The 17,806-nt window shown below is 32.6% G+C and overlaps 4 protein-coding genes across 5 annotated transcripts; 2 read left to right on the top strand and 2 right to left on the bottom strand.

Moving 5' to 3' along the window:
- Positions 1-350: 350 nt before the first annotated feature.
- LOC107008918 (copper transporter 5) lies at positions 351-1,220 on the top strand. The gene has a single exon (XM_015208128.1). It carries the CDS (start codon positions 607-609, stop codon positions 1,054-1,056), a length of 450 nt encoding a protein of 149 aa, XP_015063614.1. The 5' UTR covers positions 351-606; the 3' UTR covers positions 1,057-1,220.
- Positions 1,221-2,902: 1,682 nt separating this feature from the next.
- Positions 2,903-4,770, bottom strand: LOC107008964 (premnaspirodiene oxygenase-like). The gene is made up of 3 exons (XM_015208192.2): positions 4,079-4,770; positions 3,736-3,986; positions 2,903-3,653 (listed from the first exon to the last, which is right to left on the bottom strand). Exons 1-3 carry the CDS (start codon positions 4,761-4,763, stop codon positions 3,027-3,029), a joined length of 1,563 nt encoding a protein of 520 aa, XP_015063678.2. The 5' UTR covers positions 4,764-4,770; the 3' UTR covers positions 2,903-3,026.
- A 4,515-nt stretch (positions 4,771-9,285) lies between these two features.
- On the top strand, positions 9,286-10,218 carry LOC107011987 (deSI-like protein At4g17486). Its single transcript, XM_015211688.2, has one exon. It carries the CDS (start codon positions 9,417-9,419, stop codon positions 10,056-10,058), a length of 642 nt encoding a protein of 213 aa, XP_015067174.1. The 5' UTR covers positions 9,286-9,416; the 3' UTR covers positions 10,059-10,218.
- Positions 10,219-10,318: 100 nt separating this feature from the next.
- Positions 10,319-16,256, bottom strand: LOC107011985 (TMV resistance protein N-like). 2 transcript variants are annotated; one of them, XM_015211686.2, is made up of 5 exons: positions 15,634-16,256; positions 13,052-14,135; positions 12,678-12,953; positions 11,365-12,507; positions 10,319-11,279 (listed from the first exon to the last, which is right to left on the bottom strand). In XM_015211686.2, exons 1-5 carry the CDS (start codon positions 16,137-16,139, stop codon positions 10,605-10,607), a joined length of 3,684 nt encoding a protein of 1,227 aa, XP_015067172.1. In that variant the 5' UTR covers positions 16,140-16,256; the 3' UTR covers positions 10,319-10,604. The 2 variants fall into 2 exon arrangements, with proteins under 2 accessions (XP_015067172.1, XP_015067173.1); XM_015211687.2 differs by lacking the exon at positions 15,634-16,256 and adding an exon at positions 14,314-14,879.
- Positions 16,257-17,806: the final 1,550 nt, after the last annotated feature.

The raw sequence follows: 17,806 nt of genomic DNA, 5'->3' as shown, positions 1-17,806 counted from the left end.
GTAGTAGAGGAAGTCAAGAAATTGTTAAATACGTTGTTGAAAAATAAGATGAAGCCCTTCTATAGTTCTATTAGACAACAAAATGTAGTGTAAATAGATATTTATTGTGTCTTGTCTAAAAAGGTCACAACTTTTCAGTAAGTTAAAAGTCATAACCCTTAGTAACAATCGAGGACTTAAATCCGAAACAAGTCCCAACAAAACTCTCTAGCAAAAAATATCAATGCATAATCGAGGACTTGAATCCGAGACAAGTTCCAATAAAGCTCTCGGCAAAAACGACCTAAAACCAATAGGGCATTTCAAAGGAAGATTATTTATCATTTCAGCACCCCTAAATGACAGGAAAATAGTAGTACAAGTAAGGATAGGTATAAACTGTCCTAAAACGTATAGTACAAACAAACTAAACCCACCAACTCCAAGTCTCCTCTTTTTTCACCTTGATATTCTCATCATTCTATCACACCTTATCATCATCGAATCGAACGACTCATATCAAAAGGCCCATACTTGCCAAACGAATCAACAAAATACCTATCTTCTCCTTAAACCCATCTTCTCCAAGAACCCAAATCGGCAAGAACTCAAAATCGGAAAGCAAAAATGATGCACATGACCTTTTATTGGGGTAAAAAAGTAACCCTTTTGTTCGATTTCTGGAGAACTGATTCATGGACTAGCTATGCAATTACTTTACTTGCTTGTTTTATCTTCGCCCTATTTTATCAGTATATGGAAGATCGTCGTCAACGATTCAGGATTATCTCTGCCAATTTCAGGAGGAATTACCCTTCGCCGCCTAGCGCCGCTGTGAATGCTCCCCTTCTTTACACTTTCCCGACCGTCGGCGGTAAGTGGAACTCGGCGAGATTCGCTACGGCGATCCTTTTCGGGATCAATTCGGCAATTGGGTATATGCTTATGTTGGCTGTTATGTCATTCAACGGCGGCGTTTTTGTTGCTATTGTTCTGGGTTTGGCGATCGGATATTTGCTGTTCAGGATCGGCGACGAGGATGATGTCAGCGTTGATAATCCTTGTGCCTGTGCTTGATATGATATTAGTTAATGGGTTTGTTTGTTGTATACTGATTCAATGATAATGAAAATAATTTCCTTTTTTATATAGCAGTATTGGATCTCTATTGATCTTTCATATTTCCTTTCTGTTCTGTTGTAATTTTTCATCTCAATATAATTTTACACCTTTTCTGCTTAGCTATTTGTGCCCATCTGTTGTTTCCCGCGATTCTGTGTACATCAATTATAATCATTTCTTCTTGTTCACTAAAACAATCCCTTTTCAGATCTTGCCTTGAATAATTTATCCACCTCAGACTGCAGCTCTTTCAATATCTATGTAGTAAGTCAGGCAAAATTATTAAATAAACAGTCAAGGTGATACTTTTAAACATGGCTAGTATAGTGAAATGTTGTTATCGAGATTTTAATTCCACGAAAGGAAATGAAGAATTGAGATAGTAGAAAATGTTTCTACTGAGGTTTTCATCTCCTTCTGGAGGCCAAAGACCTCTCTTTACTTGCTGTTTGCTGCAGCATTGATTTCCTGTTCTCAACTCATCATACTTCCAAGTACAACAAAAGAGCAATAGATTTTCTCTTAGTGAAAATAGTTGTTGTCACAAAAGTATTTAGAGACTCTTCATTGCATACAGAGTTGCCATAGCAGCATTTTTTTAGGGGTCGGTTATAAATATCCTTTATTTGTAGTTGCAAAATTCTCTATTTGTCCTAATGAATATTCTAATTACCAAATTCCAAGATCATTACATGTAGCAAGTAGACATAAACTAAATTTCCTACTACAGCTAGCACCAGGAGTTTCAGTAACACCAACATCTTCAGGCTTCATTTCATCAGGCAATTGTGGCTTCACAAGACATGTGAACTTTGTCACAAGAATAATGTATGCTATGCTTTGAATATCTTTGTATCGATGGAAGAGTGTGTTTTTTTTTTTTAATAACATTTCAATTTATGCGATACACTGGCTGCCTTCCGTCGGTATATCACAATTGTGTTGATTGCATTTTGTTCCAATTATTTACTAATAGGTTTGGACATAAGCGAGGTGTTTCCTTCGCTGAAGTTTCTGCAAGTCATTACTAGGACTAAAGAAAAACTATTGAAGCTTCATAAAAAGTTTGACAAGGTGCTTGATATGATAATGGAGGAGCACAAGCACTCTTGATTTCTCCTTCACTAGGAGACAATATCAAAGCAGTCATACTGGTGACGTATTTCTTTTAATTTCCTTCTGATATTTCTCTTCTCCTCGTATGAGTCCGAGACTTCTTATGGAGGTTTGTGAAGTAGTTGCTATTTATGATCTTGTTCTATTTTAGAAATAAAGTCATTTAGCACTTGTAATTTCTTTTGAATCAATCGTAATATTATAGATACTTGTACATGTGATAATCAGATTTTGGATGATCTTGTTCTATTCTAGAAACAAAGTCATTTGGAACTTGTAATTTCTTTTGAATCAATTGTAATATTATAGTAATTTCTTTTGAATCAATTGTAATATTATAGATGCTTGTACACGTGACAACCAGATTTTGGCGGTATTTTTGAATTTATTATAAAATTTCATCATTTTATTAAAATGGTTGAGTTTTAGGTTGACTAATTTTGGTGAAATGAGACGAATGTCATCACGTCCATTTTTGGATCGTGACATTTTTACTTAAAGTTTGAATTACAAAATGAATAATCGAAACACTATATAACTTTGAAAAAATATTTATCGTCACCCAAACAATGAAAGTTGATCAATAATTTTAATAGCAAAAACCTCAGCCGCTCCGATTTCACATGTGAATCGAATGGGAACTCCGATTTTGTGCATAGTCTCTTAAATAACGCAATTTTCTAAATAAAAGTATATAGTACAGTCTCTATTCATAGTTGGAAAACAAATACTCTTCCATCATAAAAAGATATACTGAATACACATTATTCTGAACAAAAGAAAAACAACCACAATTACACTTGTAATTATCAAATCCCGTGATCATTAGAGGTAGCAATAACACACAAATTATATTTTCTACTACAACTAGAACCAGGAGTTTCAGTAACATCAACATCTTCAGGCTTCATCCCGTTAGGCAGCTTCCAATTGAAATGGAAAATAAGTTGAGCTAATGGAAGCTCAACATTTGATAAACCAAATGAAATTCCAGGACACATTCTCCTTCCTCCACCAAATGGCAAATACTCGTAATTCTGTCCGATAAATTCCAAATTGTTACTTGCAGAATTTATGAACCTCTCTGGTGTAAAACTTTCAGCATTTTCCCAAAATTCAGCATCTCTGTTAATTGCCCAAGCATTCACTATTACTTTAGTTTTAATTGGTATGTCATATCCATCAATTACACATTCCTCCCTGCAATCTCTTGGAAGCAACAAAGGAAGTGGTGGATGTAACCTCAGAGTTTCTTTAATTACTAATTTTAGGTAACTAACTTCTTTCAAATCAATCTCTGTTACTCTGTTTTTTCCTTTGAGGATTCTTCTCAATTCTGTTTGTGCCTTTTCCATAACTTTAGGGTTTCTCATCATTTCAACCATAGCCCAATCGAGAACTGTTGCCGAAGTTTCAGTTCCTGCTAAAAACATGTCCTGCATATATACACATTTATAATTACAACTAATTTATGAGTTCACGCGAATATGTATTGAGAAATTCAAAGAAATTTGTCACCAGTATGACTGCTTTGATATTGTCTCCAGTGAAGGAAAAATCAAGAGTGCCACTTTCTTGGAGCTTTAATAGCAAATTAACCAAATCATTTTTCCTTGATGACTCTTCATCATCATACTTGTGCTTGTGCTCCTCCATTATCATTTCAAGCACCTTGTCAAACTTTTTATGAAGCTTCAATAATTTTTCTTTAGACCCAGTAATGACTTGCAGAAACTTCAGCGAAGGAAACACCTCACTTATGTCCAAACCTACAAAAAATATTTGAGGGGAAAATGCTATCACTACTAAAAAACACCTTACAGAAGGCACAGACTTATTAAAAAAAAGAAAAGGTCCAAACCTGTTATCATTAATGATAATTCCTTTATCAAAGACATGAAATATGTTGATTCTTCTTTTCTCCTCTTACCAAAAGCTGCTCTACAAATTACTGCATTTGTGAGAGCGTATATCTTTTCTGTAAGATTAATAACTGATCCAGATCTTGATTCAACGTCTTGAACAAGATTGAATGCTTCTTCCTCTCTAATAGAGGCAAATGATACAACATTCTTTGCACTCAATAGTTCTAAGGTGCATAATTTACGCATTTGTCTCCAGTAATTTCCATAAGGTGCAAACGCAATGTCTGAATAGTTGTAAGTCAAAATCTGTACACTTAACAGCCCAGGACGATTTGTGAACGCGAGATCATGAGTTTTTAACACCTCTTGTGCTACACGAGGACTCGAAATAACAATCGTAGGGATCTCACCGAGCTGCAAGTGCATTAAAGGGCCATGTTTTTTGGCCAGGTCTCTAAGAGTATGGTGAGGTAATTGGCTAGCAATTAAATGGTGAATGCTTCCTATGAAAGGCAATTTCCATGGACCTGGAGGCAAGTTTGGAGTTGGTTTTCTTTGCTTGGATAATAAATTCACTGTGAAAATGAGAAGCAATATGCTGAGAAAAGTGGCAAGAAAAAGTTGTAGCTCCATTATTGAATCAGAAAATGGATTCAGTGCTAATCCTCTTTTTGTAAGCATATTTTTGTTTGTATTTGATGATTTATTGGATACTCTACTATGGACTTATTTTCTACAAAGTCCCCGAATTTTGATTTTTCTACTCAGTGTTAGGTGAACAATTAAAATATTTTACAATAATAATTTAACTTATTATATAAGAGGAATATTACTATAATATTATATTAATATTAGTATAGAAAATTAATGTTTTGAGTCTATCTAGTTCTAACATTATAAAATGTTTCTCCAAAATTAAACAAATATTTTCTAATTAAATAGAATATATATATATATATATCAGCCAATAGAAATGCTTAGCATAAGACAAGTGGCAAGACACTTGTTCTCAAGAGGATCATTCCACCGCCAACACATTTTACAATTTACTCCTCCTCCAAGTAAGAAATTGTTTGTCCAATACTTTATATATTTTGCCTCTGTAAATACACTTGAGAATAAATTTATTTGAAATAAATACTTACTTACAGTTATGAGTATTTTTACTTAAACAAAAGAATATTCATTTAAAGTTTAAACCATTTAAGGACCCTTTTATTTACTTTTATATTCTACTAAGTGCATCTCCAATCCTATAATCTATTTTATTATTTAAATATAGGATTTTTTATTTTTTTGGAGTATTAACTTTAACTCAATTCTCTTGCTCTTTAAAAAAAATCTCTTTTTTAATATTATATTATTATTTCTATTTCATTTTTATTTTCTTATTTCATAATAATTTTTTTTTTAATAATCACTTTTATACAATTTATTAATTTTCATGAAATATAATTTTTTTTTATAAATTCTTTTTTAGTATAAAATTATATTTTATTCTGAATTTCTAAATATCATACCTTAAAAGCAAATATTACATATTATACAAATTAATGAACAATTCTAATAATAGTGAAATCATTAATAAAGTATGATTATACAAGGTATTACATAAATATCCAACTTTCAAAATACGTTGCTCACATAAATACTCTATTAACGCATTATGGAGTTCAAAATGAGCATTTTTGTCCGTAATTTCTTTTATGTCTAGTTAAAAATTGTTTAAATCGAATATTTTCATCTATCACCATTTTTGTCGTTGCAATTGGAGCCTCTCGAAAATCTTAAATTGGTGCATTAAGATTACATTCATTCTCAATTATCATGTTGCGCAATACAATACATGTGGTCATTATATCATTGCAGTACTTCCTTTTTTTCCAAAAGCATGATTATCCTACAATTATTGTAAAACGTGATTGCAAATTTCCAAATATACGTTCAACATCTTTTCGGCCGATTATTGCTTTATCGTGTAATATTTCTTCTTTTGAGAACGTGAATTACGAATATTTTGAACAATTATAGACCATTTGAAATTGTGCATTCTTTATGGTGAAAATTAATAACAAAATCAAATTGTATTAAATTGACAAAAAAATTAAAGAATGAAATATTATTAATTTGGAATAAAAGTATTATATATTAAAAAATATATATTTTAAAAAATATTATATTACATTTACAAATATTAAAGATTTAATTGAAAAATAATATATTTATTATAAAATAATAATAAGAGAGCGAGAAAGTGAAATAGAGAGTGTGAATAGTAGTTCTCCAAATTTAGAGAATTACTATTCAACTCTATATACATAGACAATAAAGAATCAAATATAAAATAATTAAAAAGCTCATTCTCTATTTTACTCTCTAAATATTCTCTAAATATATATAGCAGAGAGTAAAATACCGAAGATGGTCCAAAAGAAAAAAAGTTTGATGATCCATCTCAAATTACTACATTTTCACGGAAATCAGAGAAACTCACCTCAAAAATATACGTGCAGGCTAAAAGAATAGCTATCCAATGTTCATTATCTGATCGAAAATTAACAGAAAACATACCATATCAAATTAATATTAATTAAAAAAACTATATGAATAGAAAGGATAAAATTGTGAACCTGATTTTAATAGGGTAAACAAAATGTGAAATATGATCTGACTCTTTTTAAAAAAAAAATGGAATAAGAGTAAAATAAAAGTGTTATTAAATAGTTTAAGTGAATAAACTTTTGTTTGAAATAAAAATTTAATATCAACAAATTTTAAATTAAAAAAATTAATTAAATAGATCATGTGACTTTAAAATAAAATATTCTTAGTTGAGTAACTTTGTAAGAAAAATACTTATAATTATGGTTTTGAGTTGAAAAAATAAAATTAAGTGACTTTGTAAGAAAAACGCTTATAATTGTGTGGATTGAGTTAAAAAAAAATTGGGCGACTTTTTAATGGAAAAAACAATTCATAAATAAGTTAACTTTGAATTAAAAACCAAAATTAACTAAATTTCTGAATTTATTTTTATAGTTGAGGGACTATTTGAAATATTATCTCTTAAATTATCTGTACTTGAACAATACTTTATATTTGTGATCTGGTGAATATTGACACATTTTGTATTATTTTGTTCTCATAAAAAGCATATGTCGGGTGAGATTTCACATGGATGTAGCGATGAGTGAGTGATGAGATGATAAAAATATATATTTCGTAAATGCTCTGATTGAGTGAATAAAATAACACAATGAAGTAACAAATACGTAATCGAATTGAAATAATCAGATGAGCAAATTGACTATAATGAGTTTAAAAACCACATTTACACATTACAATGATACAACATAACATACATTATTCTCGTTAAAAAAAAAAAGCAATCATTGACAATACACAAGAAATCAAACGATTCAACAAAACCAAAGCTATCGTCGGTAGTAGAGTACAACTCAATAGTCAATACCACAAACCTTAGTTCAATCTTCAGAATATTGATTAATTGTGTTTTGTTATATAAATAGTAATACCAAATGCACACAAGTTTTTATACTCATTCCAAAGAGTAAACACTGGCCCATACAAAATTTATAATAAAAAGAGTACCAAATTCAAACAAGTTAATTATAAACTAAACAATATATCAATTTCACTACACTTATTACTTAAATACAAATTCATAAATTATTTTTTACTCATTAAAAATAAAAGATGTCTCTCAAAAATATTTTTCATTCATAAATCAAACTCTAAAAATCATTCTCGGAAAAATATTTTTTTCTCACAAACCAAACAGGAGAAAATAAGTTCAAAATCTACTTGTTTTTTCAAAAAAATATTTTCTAGAAAAACATTTTTCATGAAAAATATTTTCCTCCGTACCAAACACACCCTAAGTATACCAAATTTATATTCAAACAATATACCTTTAAAAATTGTTGAAAGTATAAATTGAAAAAGATTGAGTAAAAGAATAATATTTTGTCTTGATAGACAATTAACAAGTGAGAGAAAAGACTACTAATTGTTTTAAGCTAAAGAAGAAAAATAAATATTTTTTTTAAGCTACCTGATTTTATGTCTATTGACTATTATTAATTATCAGTACTATTATTATAATTCATTTGTTAATTTAAATTCCAATTTTTTTATTTAACGAATATTAAAATTTGAAACATAAAAAATAATTTCATAGCTAATAGGAGAATAATTAGACTTATACATGTCAATTATAAAAATTTCTTATTAGAAATCCTCTTAAATCCTTCAAAATATTCATTTGAGGATTATTCTTTTCTAACACAACAAACCAATAATAAGAATCTTTCTCTTTTGAAAATAAAAGAAGGCTTAGAATCATATTCAATTAAAATAGACCACATGGTCCCTCATTATTCCATAGCTATATCCAACATATTTACCCTCTTTTTATCCAATTTCACATTCCATTGCCTTCGACATCAATTCAAGTCACGGATTTTAAATTTAAATATTATGGCCGTAAGATTGAAGTATTAGCTACTATCATTGATTTGATTTGCTAAATTTAAAATTTATTCGATTAATAAATTATTTATAGGGTGATCATTTGTCTCCCAAAGATCAGGTGTGTATTTAGTTTTTTGATATGATTTTATATTATTTTATTTGAAATTTTTGATTTTGTAAAAATATAAATCAATTCGATCCAGATAAATTTGATTTGGTTTGATTTTCCTCTATTCTATTCAGCTTTTTTTGGTTTGATTATTTGGTTATGTCACTAATTAGTAACATAACCAAAGTAATAATTTATTAATCCAAAAAATCAATCCGTATAAAAATTTGATTTGATTTGATTCGGTTATTCACTTTAATCCGAATAGGATTCGCAAAAGTTATTTCTAAAAACATATGTAGTTTCCAACAATTTTCCTCCTTTCCTCTTCGATTGCTAAACCAATAAAAAGAAAACACAAAACACATTCATATAGTATGATATAACAGTATAAAATTTCATTTACAATATCATCTTATTCAACTGACATTTCTAATTATTCATCTCTATTAGTTATAAGTTGATAACTAAAAATAAATTGATCTAATCCCAATTTGATATCATAAATATCTTGATTTTATTTCTATAATCAAATACTGTATATTTGATTCCATCCATAAATCTCAAAACACATGGGAAGTGAGAACCCAATTCTTTAGGCCCCAAATTCCACAACTCAAAGAATTTTGTCTTCAAAGGCTGCAATTGCAAGCAAGCAGCCCTTATAAATAGCCCCCAAAACCTCCACTGATTAACAGATCACAAACAAAACATAGTTTTTGAGATCGTCCATGGCAGAAGTGATCCTCCATGTTTACGACTTAACCAAAAGAGACGGGCAAGACGCAGTAAATTTCGGCGTAGTCCAAATGAACAGGCTACTCAAAGACACCATCTCTTTCGGCGGCATGTTCCACACTGCCGTCCAAGTTTACGACAACGTTGAATGGGCCTATGGGTCCTGTGTGATAGGCAGCGGGGTTTTCAGTTGCCCCGCTACCAAAAACCCCAATTACACGCATCGCGAAAAGATTGTATTGGGCAGAACAGAGTGCTCTGCCCACAAAGTCAATCAGATCTTAAAAGATCTTCGCGATGCATGGCCTGGTAGCAAATACAATATGGTGTCAAGGAACTCAAAGCATTTCTGCGATGAGTTCCTTGAGAAATTAGGGGTCCCAAAACTACCGAATTGGGCAAACAGATTTGCTAACATTGGGGATTTAGCAAAGGACGCAGCAGGGATAGCAGTTCAAGCTAAAGAGAAAGCGTCTAAACTTGTGTTTCATCCGGTTGATTTTGCTCTCAACATGACCACTGCTAATAAAAACACTAAAGCAATATATAACCCTACTCATGAGTTCAGGTTCCGCTTTAATTTTGCTGTTAATAATTTTAAGGTCGCTGCACCGGTTATCCGCTCCGATCGATGAAAAGCCATGCCTCAATCAATTAAAACTACCATAAGAAGAATCTAAGATGTAGTTTGGTTTGTCTCAAAATAATGTATTTAGCTAAATGTAATTGTGTCTACTATGTTTGTATAAATAGAAGAGTGCTTTATATTTTTAAATCAAATACTTGCACCCTTTATATTGAGTGAATAAAATAAGCCAACAAAATACCTAATCGAATTGAATGAATAAGATGAGCAAATTGAATATAATGAGTAGAAACCAAAAATATAATAATATACAGAAGAGAACATACATTATTCTTAACAAAAGAAAAACAACCATTACATTTACACATTACACGGTTCGTTGCACAGGGCACAAGAAACCAAACAATTCAACAAAATCAAAGCCAACTATTATTTCTAATGTCCATTGGTAGTAAGTAGTAGAGTACTACTCAAACCAAATGCATGGAAGTAAAGCACAAACAAACGTGCCATCGACAAGCAGAAACATCAAGCAACTATTCAATTGAAGATATAAGCAAACATTAGTACTATATAGTAGCTAGAGAACACTAGTCTAGCAATCAAAAGAAAGAGTCTTCTGAATCTTATAGGCAAGAGATTTCCTCAAATTCGCAAGCTGGGTGTTATCTTGCTCAATGGAGTCAACGTCCCAATTCAAATTGTTAACCCCAGCCAATAGTGCCACGATATCCTCTTTCACCTCTTCTTTCCTCTTTGAATCTCCTCCCTCGTCATACACTGTCAATTCTTTGCTCCCAGCTGCCAATGATGTTGTCAAGTCTTTTTTGTACACTAGATGAATTCCACACCTCCTCGCTTTGGTCCATGGCTCTTGTCTTAGGCTAATTGAAAGGCAACAACAAACCTTAGTCCAATCTTCAGTTGTGAATTCGGGGAAGAGGAGACGAAAAAGATGGAAAGAGATATAAGCTATCCACAAGTGATCGTATTTGCCCTCCTCCCCCATCTTTGAAGCAGCAGATGCTGGAGCACTTTCAAATGAGTATTCCCGGTGGTTTGGACTTATCAGCTTGAAAGTAACACCAAGTTTTGATTTTGGAACAAGGCACTCGAAAACAAATGAGAATGCAACCCCTGCAATGTTGTCTTGCCAATCTGTAGGTAGCTGGACTGAGATTGATCGACCCATTTTTTGATAACCAAACCACTCAGGGATTTTTCCTCCACCAATCAGTATGCTAAATTGACTATAAAAGGTGGAGTGACCCTGTTGTACAATTAACAAATTCTATATCTTGATAATTATTTTGGAAACATAATAATTTTATAAATTCATGAAATAGAGACATTACCTGGAGAAGCAATTGCAGCAACAAATCCGCAGCGCCAATGCCGGTTTTTTGGCTTTGTTGGTACAATTTTAAACAATTGAAAAACGAGACCTTTTTCAAGAATGCATGTTGCGGTGAAAGATTTCCAAGACTCTGCAAGGAAAGGCACTCATTTGCCTCTATCAGTACAATACTCCAGGGAAGATCAGGCAAGGCTTCAAGGTTTTTGCATTCGTCCACTTTCAGGACCTTGAATTGCTGTAACCCATATATTCTTGATGGAAATTCATTAAAATTATTTCGACTCAAATTTAACTCTTCCAATGAGGACAGCTGCCAAATATCACCAGCGATTTCATCTACCAAATCAGAGTCACTAAGATCTAGTTTCTTTAAGGCACGCAAACCAGATAATGATGGTCCTGATATTTCTGTCTTCTTTTTTCTTCCGGTATTTGATCGTCTTGTGATGCGCCTGACATTTGGCAGGGAAGTTAACTTTAGATTCAAGCGAAAGCTAAAACTGTTTTTCCAGAATGCCTTATCCTTTTTCTTTTTCTTGCATCCACTGAAAGAAAGGATTCTCAAATTTTCCATCTCCGAGACAGTTGATGGTAGCTTGCTAATTGCAGTTCCATCTACAAGTAGCTCTTCTAATGTTTCCAATTGTCCAAGGGTTTCTGGCAATGTCTCAAGTTTTGAACAGCCAGAGAGATTTAGAGTCCTGAGACATCTCAAACCACAAATGCTATAAGTTACACATTCCAGATCCTTGCAATTCCTGAGGTTTATGGACACAATCCCACCGAGATTTATGATGGACTCGGGTAGCTCTTTGATAGCAGTCCCTTCCAAGTGAAGTTCTGAAAGCTTTGGCATTAATCCTATGATTTGAGGGAAACTTTCGAGTTTTGTGCAGTCCCACAGAAGAAGCTTTTCCAAAGACTCGAGATGGATATTATTCGAAATACTCTTTAGCTTTGAGCAGTGAGACAAATTCAAGTACCGAAGCCTTGTAAGATCTCCAAGTGATCTGTGAACTCCTACCAAGTTCGTACAGTTGCTCAGGTTCAACTTTTCAAGATATGGCATTTGGCTAAAGTCGGGAGTGCTAATTAACCCTTTGGAGTAGCTGAGGTTCAAATACTTCAGCTTGTCAAGATACTGTTTAAATCATGAAACATATAATATATAAGTGACTTATTTTGCCTAATTGCAAGAGAAAAATGAACACTCAAGGTAAGGTAGATATCTGTTTGTAAATTATTTTACAGTAGTGGTCACTCTAACAAAGAAAAAATATGTACGAACAATATTAATGAGGGCAATGGTACCTTATCTTCTGGCCAAAGTTGTGAAATTTGGCCATGAATTAGTTTAAGTCCAACTAGCTTTTCTCCCTCAAAGTCTTGTGGAAGTGAGGTTGAAGGGAAATAGTGCCAACTGAGCCATTGTAACTCATTTGGAAGATAACTCGGACCTTTACGGAAGTAAGCATTCTGGATTTTCAGAAGACGTAGATTTTCCATACCCTTTAATGCTTGTGATCCTAAGTTCATCTTCTGCTTTTCAGAGTACGCCAATATTATTCCCTCAATTGCTCCTGTACCCTACACATTTAATAAGAGAAGTTACTAGTAATTTTTATTTTTACGTTAACGACTCTCTAGTTGTTGTTCAATATATCAACCATGTAGTGTAAACTTACTGATTTCTTTGACATAACATCGCATATGTCGTCAGGAACCCACAACCTGCTGAATTTCTCTCTAGGATGTCCATGGCGAACCATGTACCAAGCGGTTTCTTGAACTAAATCATGCATCTGGAGTCTGTCATCATCAGATATGGATAGAAGTGATCTTTGAATAAGTACTGGTACTCCAATTTCAGGTTTGAAACCGAAAGCAAGGAGTTTTCTGGTGACAGGTTCTCTTCGTTTCTCCTTGAAGAAACAAGCAATGTCAAGCAATATTTGCTTGTCTAGATCACTCAATGCATCAATGCTCAATTTAAGTTTCCCTATCACATCATCAAGGGGAATTTCTTTCAGCCTCACCAACGTGCTCTTCCATTCCGCTTTTGTTCTTTTATGTAGAAACGAACCCATTACTTTGAGAGCCAGTGGGAGGCCCCAAGCACATTGCACGACTTGCAGCGCCAGTTCAGAAAAATCACCTTCCGGTTCACCTCCCTTGAACGCAAACTTGTTGAAGAGCATTAAAGCCTCATTAATCCCTAAAGGACTAACTTCATACACGTGATCCACCCCATGAGACGATAACAATTGCCTGTTTCTAGTGGTGATGATGATTCTGCTCCCAGCTCCAAACCATTCATGCTTTCCAGCCAAATAATCTATCTGCTCATCATTATCCACATCGTCAAGAACGATCATCACTCTTTTATAGCTCAACCTGTTCATCAGAAAACTGGTGCTGGTGTAAAGATTGTCTTTACTCTCTTTCAATGTATCAGAAATCATTTTTTCTGACAAAGGCTGAAGTCCGGATTTTGTTGAAACTTCTCTAACATTATCAAGAAAGCAACTACCTTCGAACTCTTCCTGAAGTTGATCAAAAACAGCTCGCGCAATAGTTGATTTGCCAATGCCTCCCATACCCCATATCCCAATTATGCGAACATCAGCTTCAGAATGCAAATTCATCATAGATATAATATTTTGTACATGGGGCTCTATGCCCACTAAATGATCTGCAACTTTAGTTCGTACACTCCCCAATCTTTTTAAAATTGTCAAAGCAATCTGTCTAATGCACCTTGATTCATGCCTAAAAAAAAAGATAAAAGAAATAGTGTCAGATTTGCAGTCCAAAATGTTAACTGGTGCATGCTGCATTTCGATTTCCTTTGAATTCAAATAATGTTTTCTTTTACAATCAACTCGGTAAATTTCATTTAGACACTTGAGTTGTTTTTGAATTTGACCTATCGAACACGAAGATATACCTATTGGACGTACACTACTGGCATTGCAGAGTACAATGTAATTTTCTTCTCTGCGATCACCACCATAGCCACCTCCACCACCACGTTTGGCTTTTTGATTATAGAAATTCGGAAAGATTAACATTTTCCGATTGGAAGGATGTGCATATACACAACAATTTAAGTCTTCGTATGTAGTCATAACTAAAAGACCTACAAACAAAATTGAATCCAATTTTGGCGTTCTAATCCCAAAAAAATACCTACAATATTTCTCAAGAACTAGAAGAGTAGTTTTATTCATCCTATATCGTCCGACGCCACCAAAAACAAAGATCTACACCCCCAATTCCGCTACCACCTCCACAAGTCATATTGAAGTGTAAATGTGATGATTCCAGAGGCGAAAGGCCTGGTTTAGTTTCCATGGTGGTCGAGTTTTGGAGCTTCATCAATTCCTCCATTGTAACAGAAAGATCTTGATGGTGTATTTTGCAGTTGCGGGAGGTTATACGGTGGAGGTGAATTGAAGAAAGGGGCTGTTTGTTTTTTTCTTTTTGGGAATTTTCTCATGGCACAAATCGAGGGATTGTTAATGTTAGAATAGATGTCAATTTTCTAATTAATTTTAAAAATTAAATTAAATTAATTAAAATATCAAACAAAATTTCTATAATTTAAATTATAAAAAAATAAAAAGTTTTACATATACTAAGACACAAGTGATATACTTTTTATACCGGAAAATTGATTTTACTTGTGTATTTATAAAATGAAATCTATAACTTTTTCTTAAAAGAAAAATTATTTTTAGACATTAGAACTCAAATGGTTGTGTCCGCAAATTAGAAAGATAGGATTACAAATAAGTTAAATGGAAGAATACTATTTTACCCTTGTATATAAATACATGCAATGTCTTAAAAATTATAATAGAAAAATTACTATTATTGATAATGATAAATTAAAAATTAAGTATAAAATTATTTATTAATTTCATAAAGTGGACAATTATTATAGAATTTAAGGAGTAGGTAAGACAAGGAGGAGCGTAAATGAGGTTAACAGTATCTACCATATAAAGATAAAGACAAACTTTGTATACATCCTATCCTTCTCAGATCTCAGTGAAACTATATTGGATATGTTTCTAAAAGTTTTCTTTATCTCACTGGTGGAACTATATTGGTACGATTCTAAAAATTTTCTGCTTAAAATATCCAATAATTGAATTGGGAGCAATTTTGAATACTAGTTATTCTATATTCTATAAATATTTTTTTTTCTAACTTATATATTAGAGCATAAAGATAGAAAGTGAGTTTATTTTTGATGACTTACCCATCTTCCATGTGTTGGACGTCAAACCCAGAGATGTTAGCAGCATCCTTTAAAGCATCCCTCCATCTGTGAATCTTATAGCTCTCATCTGATCCCTTCAAATTCTCTTCATGTTTAGCAAAAGCGTCTCCATAACTCCCCTTCTGTTTTCTCACAACAGAAGGATCCACACTATAAAACACTGGAATCAGCGTTTGTCCCCTCTGCTTGTTGCATTCAACGATCTTCGCCAGCTCCTCCAAACACCACGATGAATCTGCATAATTTTTTGAAAAAATAACAACTGCAAACCTCGATTTTTCTATAGCTTTAACGAGTTCAGGGGAAATTGATTTTCCTCTACTTAACTCTTTATCATCACGGAATGCATGTATTCCTTTGTCGTGTAAAGTAGTATAGAGGTGATCAACAAAGCTCTTTCGAGTATCCTCACCTCTAAAACTCAAGAAAACGTCATACGACCAATGTGGATGAGAAGAAGAAGACACATTGTCTTCTATTTCCATTGTAATTTGTAAATGGAGGAAGAATTTTTAGAATGCTTGATGATAATTTGCTTATAGGCTGACAATATTATCTATGTCTATATATAGATGAAATTTAACAAGTGTAACTTCCCTCTGAAGATTCATGCATGTTTTATTTTAGAGTTCAAGTTATGTATAGTGACATTTCTTTATGGCATCGGTGCAATTTAACTTGTTATAGAATATTACTTACCATAATACTTACAAGTCAGTCCGGGGCTATGCGCTCTTTTTTGTGTGTGGGACGATCCAAGGGAATGTGTCGATGCGGCAAGCAAGATAATCGGAGGCGGAACTAGGTGGAGTTCATGGGTTCGGACGAATTTACTAGCTTTTCTGTAGATGATGTATTAGTATTAGAAAAATTAAATAAATATATATATGTATATTAACTTGTAAACCACCTAACAAAATTGATTGAAAACTCCGACGTAAAAAAAGATGGTGAAAATGTTTTTCACGTGTTCTAGGTTCGAACCTCACTATCAACAAAAATTTCTCTTTCATTTTTAAAGAAAGCATGCTTTGCAATATTTTTCGTTTCTGTTCCAAAATTTAAAGGGAAAATTGTATATATAATGGCAAACTAATAAATCAAATTAATTGTTATAACCACCCATTGATTTAATTGTCTCGTAGCAAACTGTTTGTCAATCACCTCTCTCCCTCAAACTCTCGCACGCCACTCTCCTCTCTCGTTCCATCTCTCGCTCGCTTCCTCTCACTTTTATACAAACACAAGTGTATAAAATTTGTTTCTATTATTATAAAGTAGAGGAAATTGTATAAATACATATATTTTTGTTCCCCTCTCTCCCCTTTCCCAGATCTCGCTCGCCACTCTTCCTAATCTCGCTCGCCTCTCTCGCTTATACAAACAGAAGCGAAATATAAATTTTGTTTCTGTTTGTATAAAGCGAGAGAAAATTGTATTTACACATGCAAATACATATATTTTCGTCATATACACTTATAATTATACAATAAAAATACTCCCTTGCTCAGTTTCTTGTGCCTTTCTCTCTTTCTCGTTTTATACAAATTCAAATTGTATATAGTTTCTCTCTTTATCGTTTTATACAATTTGATTCAATTGTATATTCTCTACCCTAGTTTTTTTTGCCTTTCTCTCTTTCTCATTTTATACAAATTCAAATTGTATATAATCGTTCTATACACTTATAATTATACAATTCGTTTTATACAATTCTTTGCCCAAGTCTTTTTCTCTTTCTCGTTTTGTACAATTCGCTTCAATTGTATATGTATAGCGAATTATACATTTATATGTTTGCTATGGAATGCAATTATGCAAACTTTGCTATAACATACAAATATAAATTTTATGTTTGCTATGTGAAAGTTGCCCAAATTTAAAGCCCCCAAACTCTACTTTCGTAGCTTCTGACATAGATATGAGTCTTAGTACAAGTATACTTTCAAAGCAATATTTTTACCTTCTGTTTCAAAATTTAGAACCTCAAACTCCTAATCCAGGTTTCGCCCCTAAACAACATATTGATTTTCCCTCAAGGAGAGTTTAAGTCATGTATAGTGACATTTTATTTAAGCTATCAACCTAATTTAACTTGTTACACAATATTACTTACCATAACCGATACATTGAATTAATTAAGTCATTTCGA

This window comes from Solanum pennellii, chromosome 2 (assembly GCF_001406875.1).
Source record: "Solanum pennellii chromosome 2, SPENNV200".
Taxonomy (NCBI): Eukaryota; Viridiplantae; Streptophyta; class Magnoliopsida; order Solanales; family Solanaceae; genus Solanum; species Solanum pennellii.
Note: the sequence above shows the minus strand (reverse complement) of the source record. Positions and strands in the feature narration are given on the sequence as shown.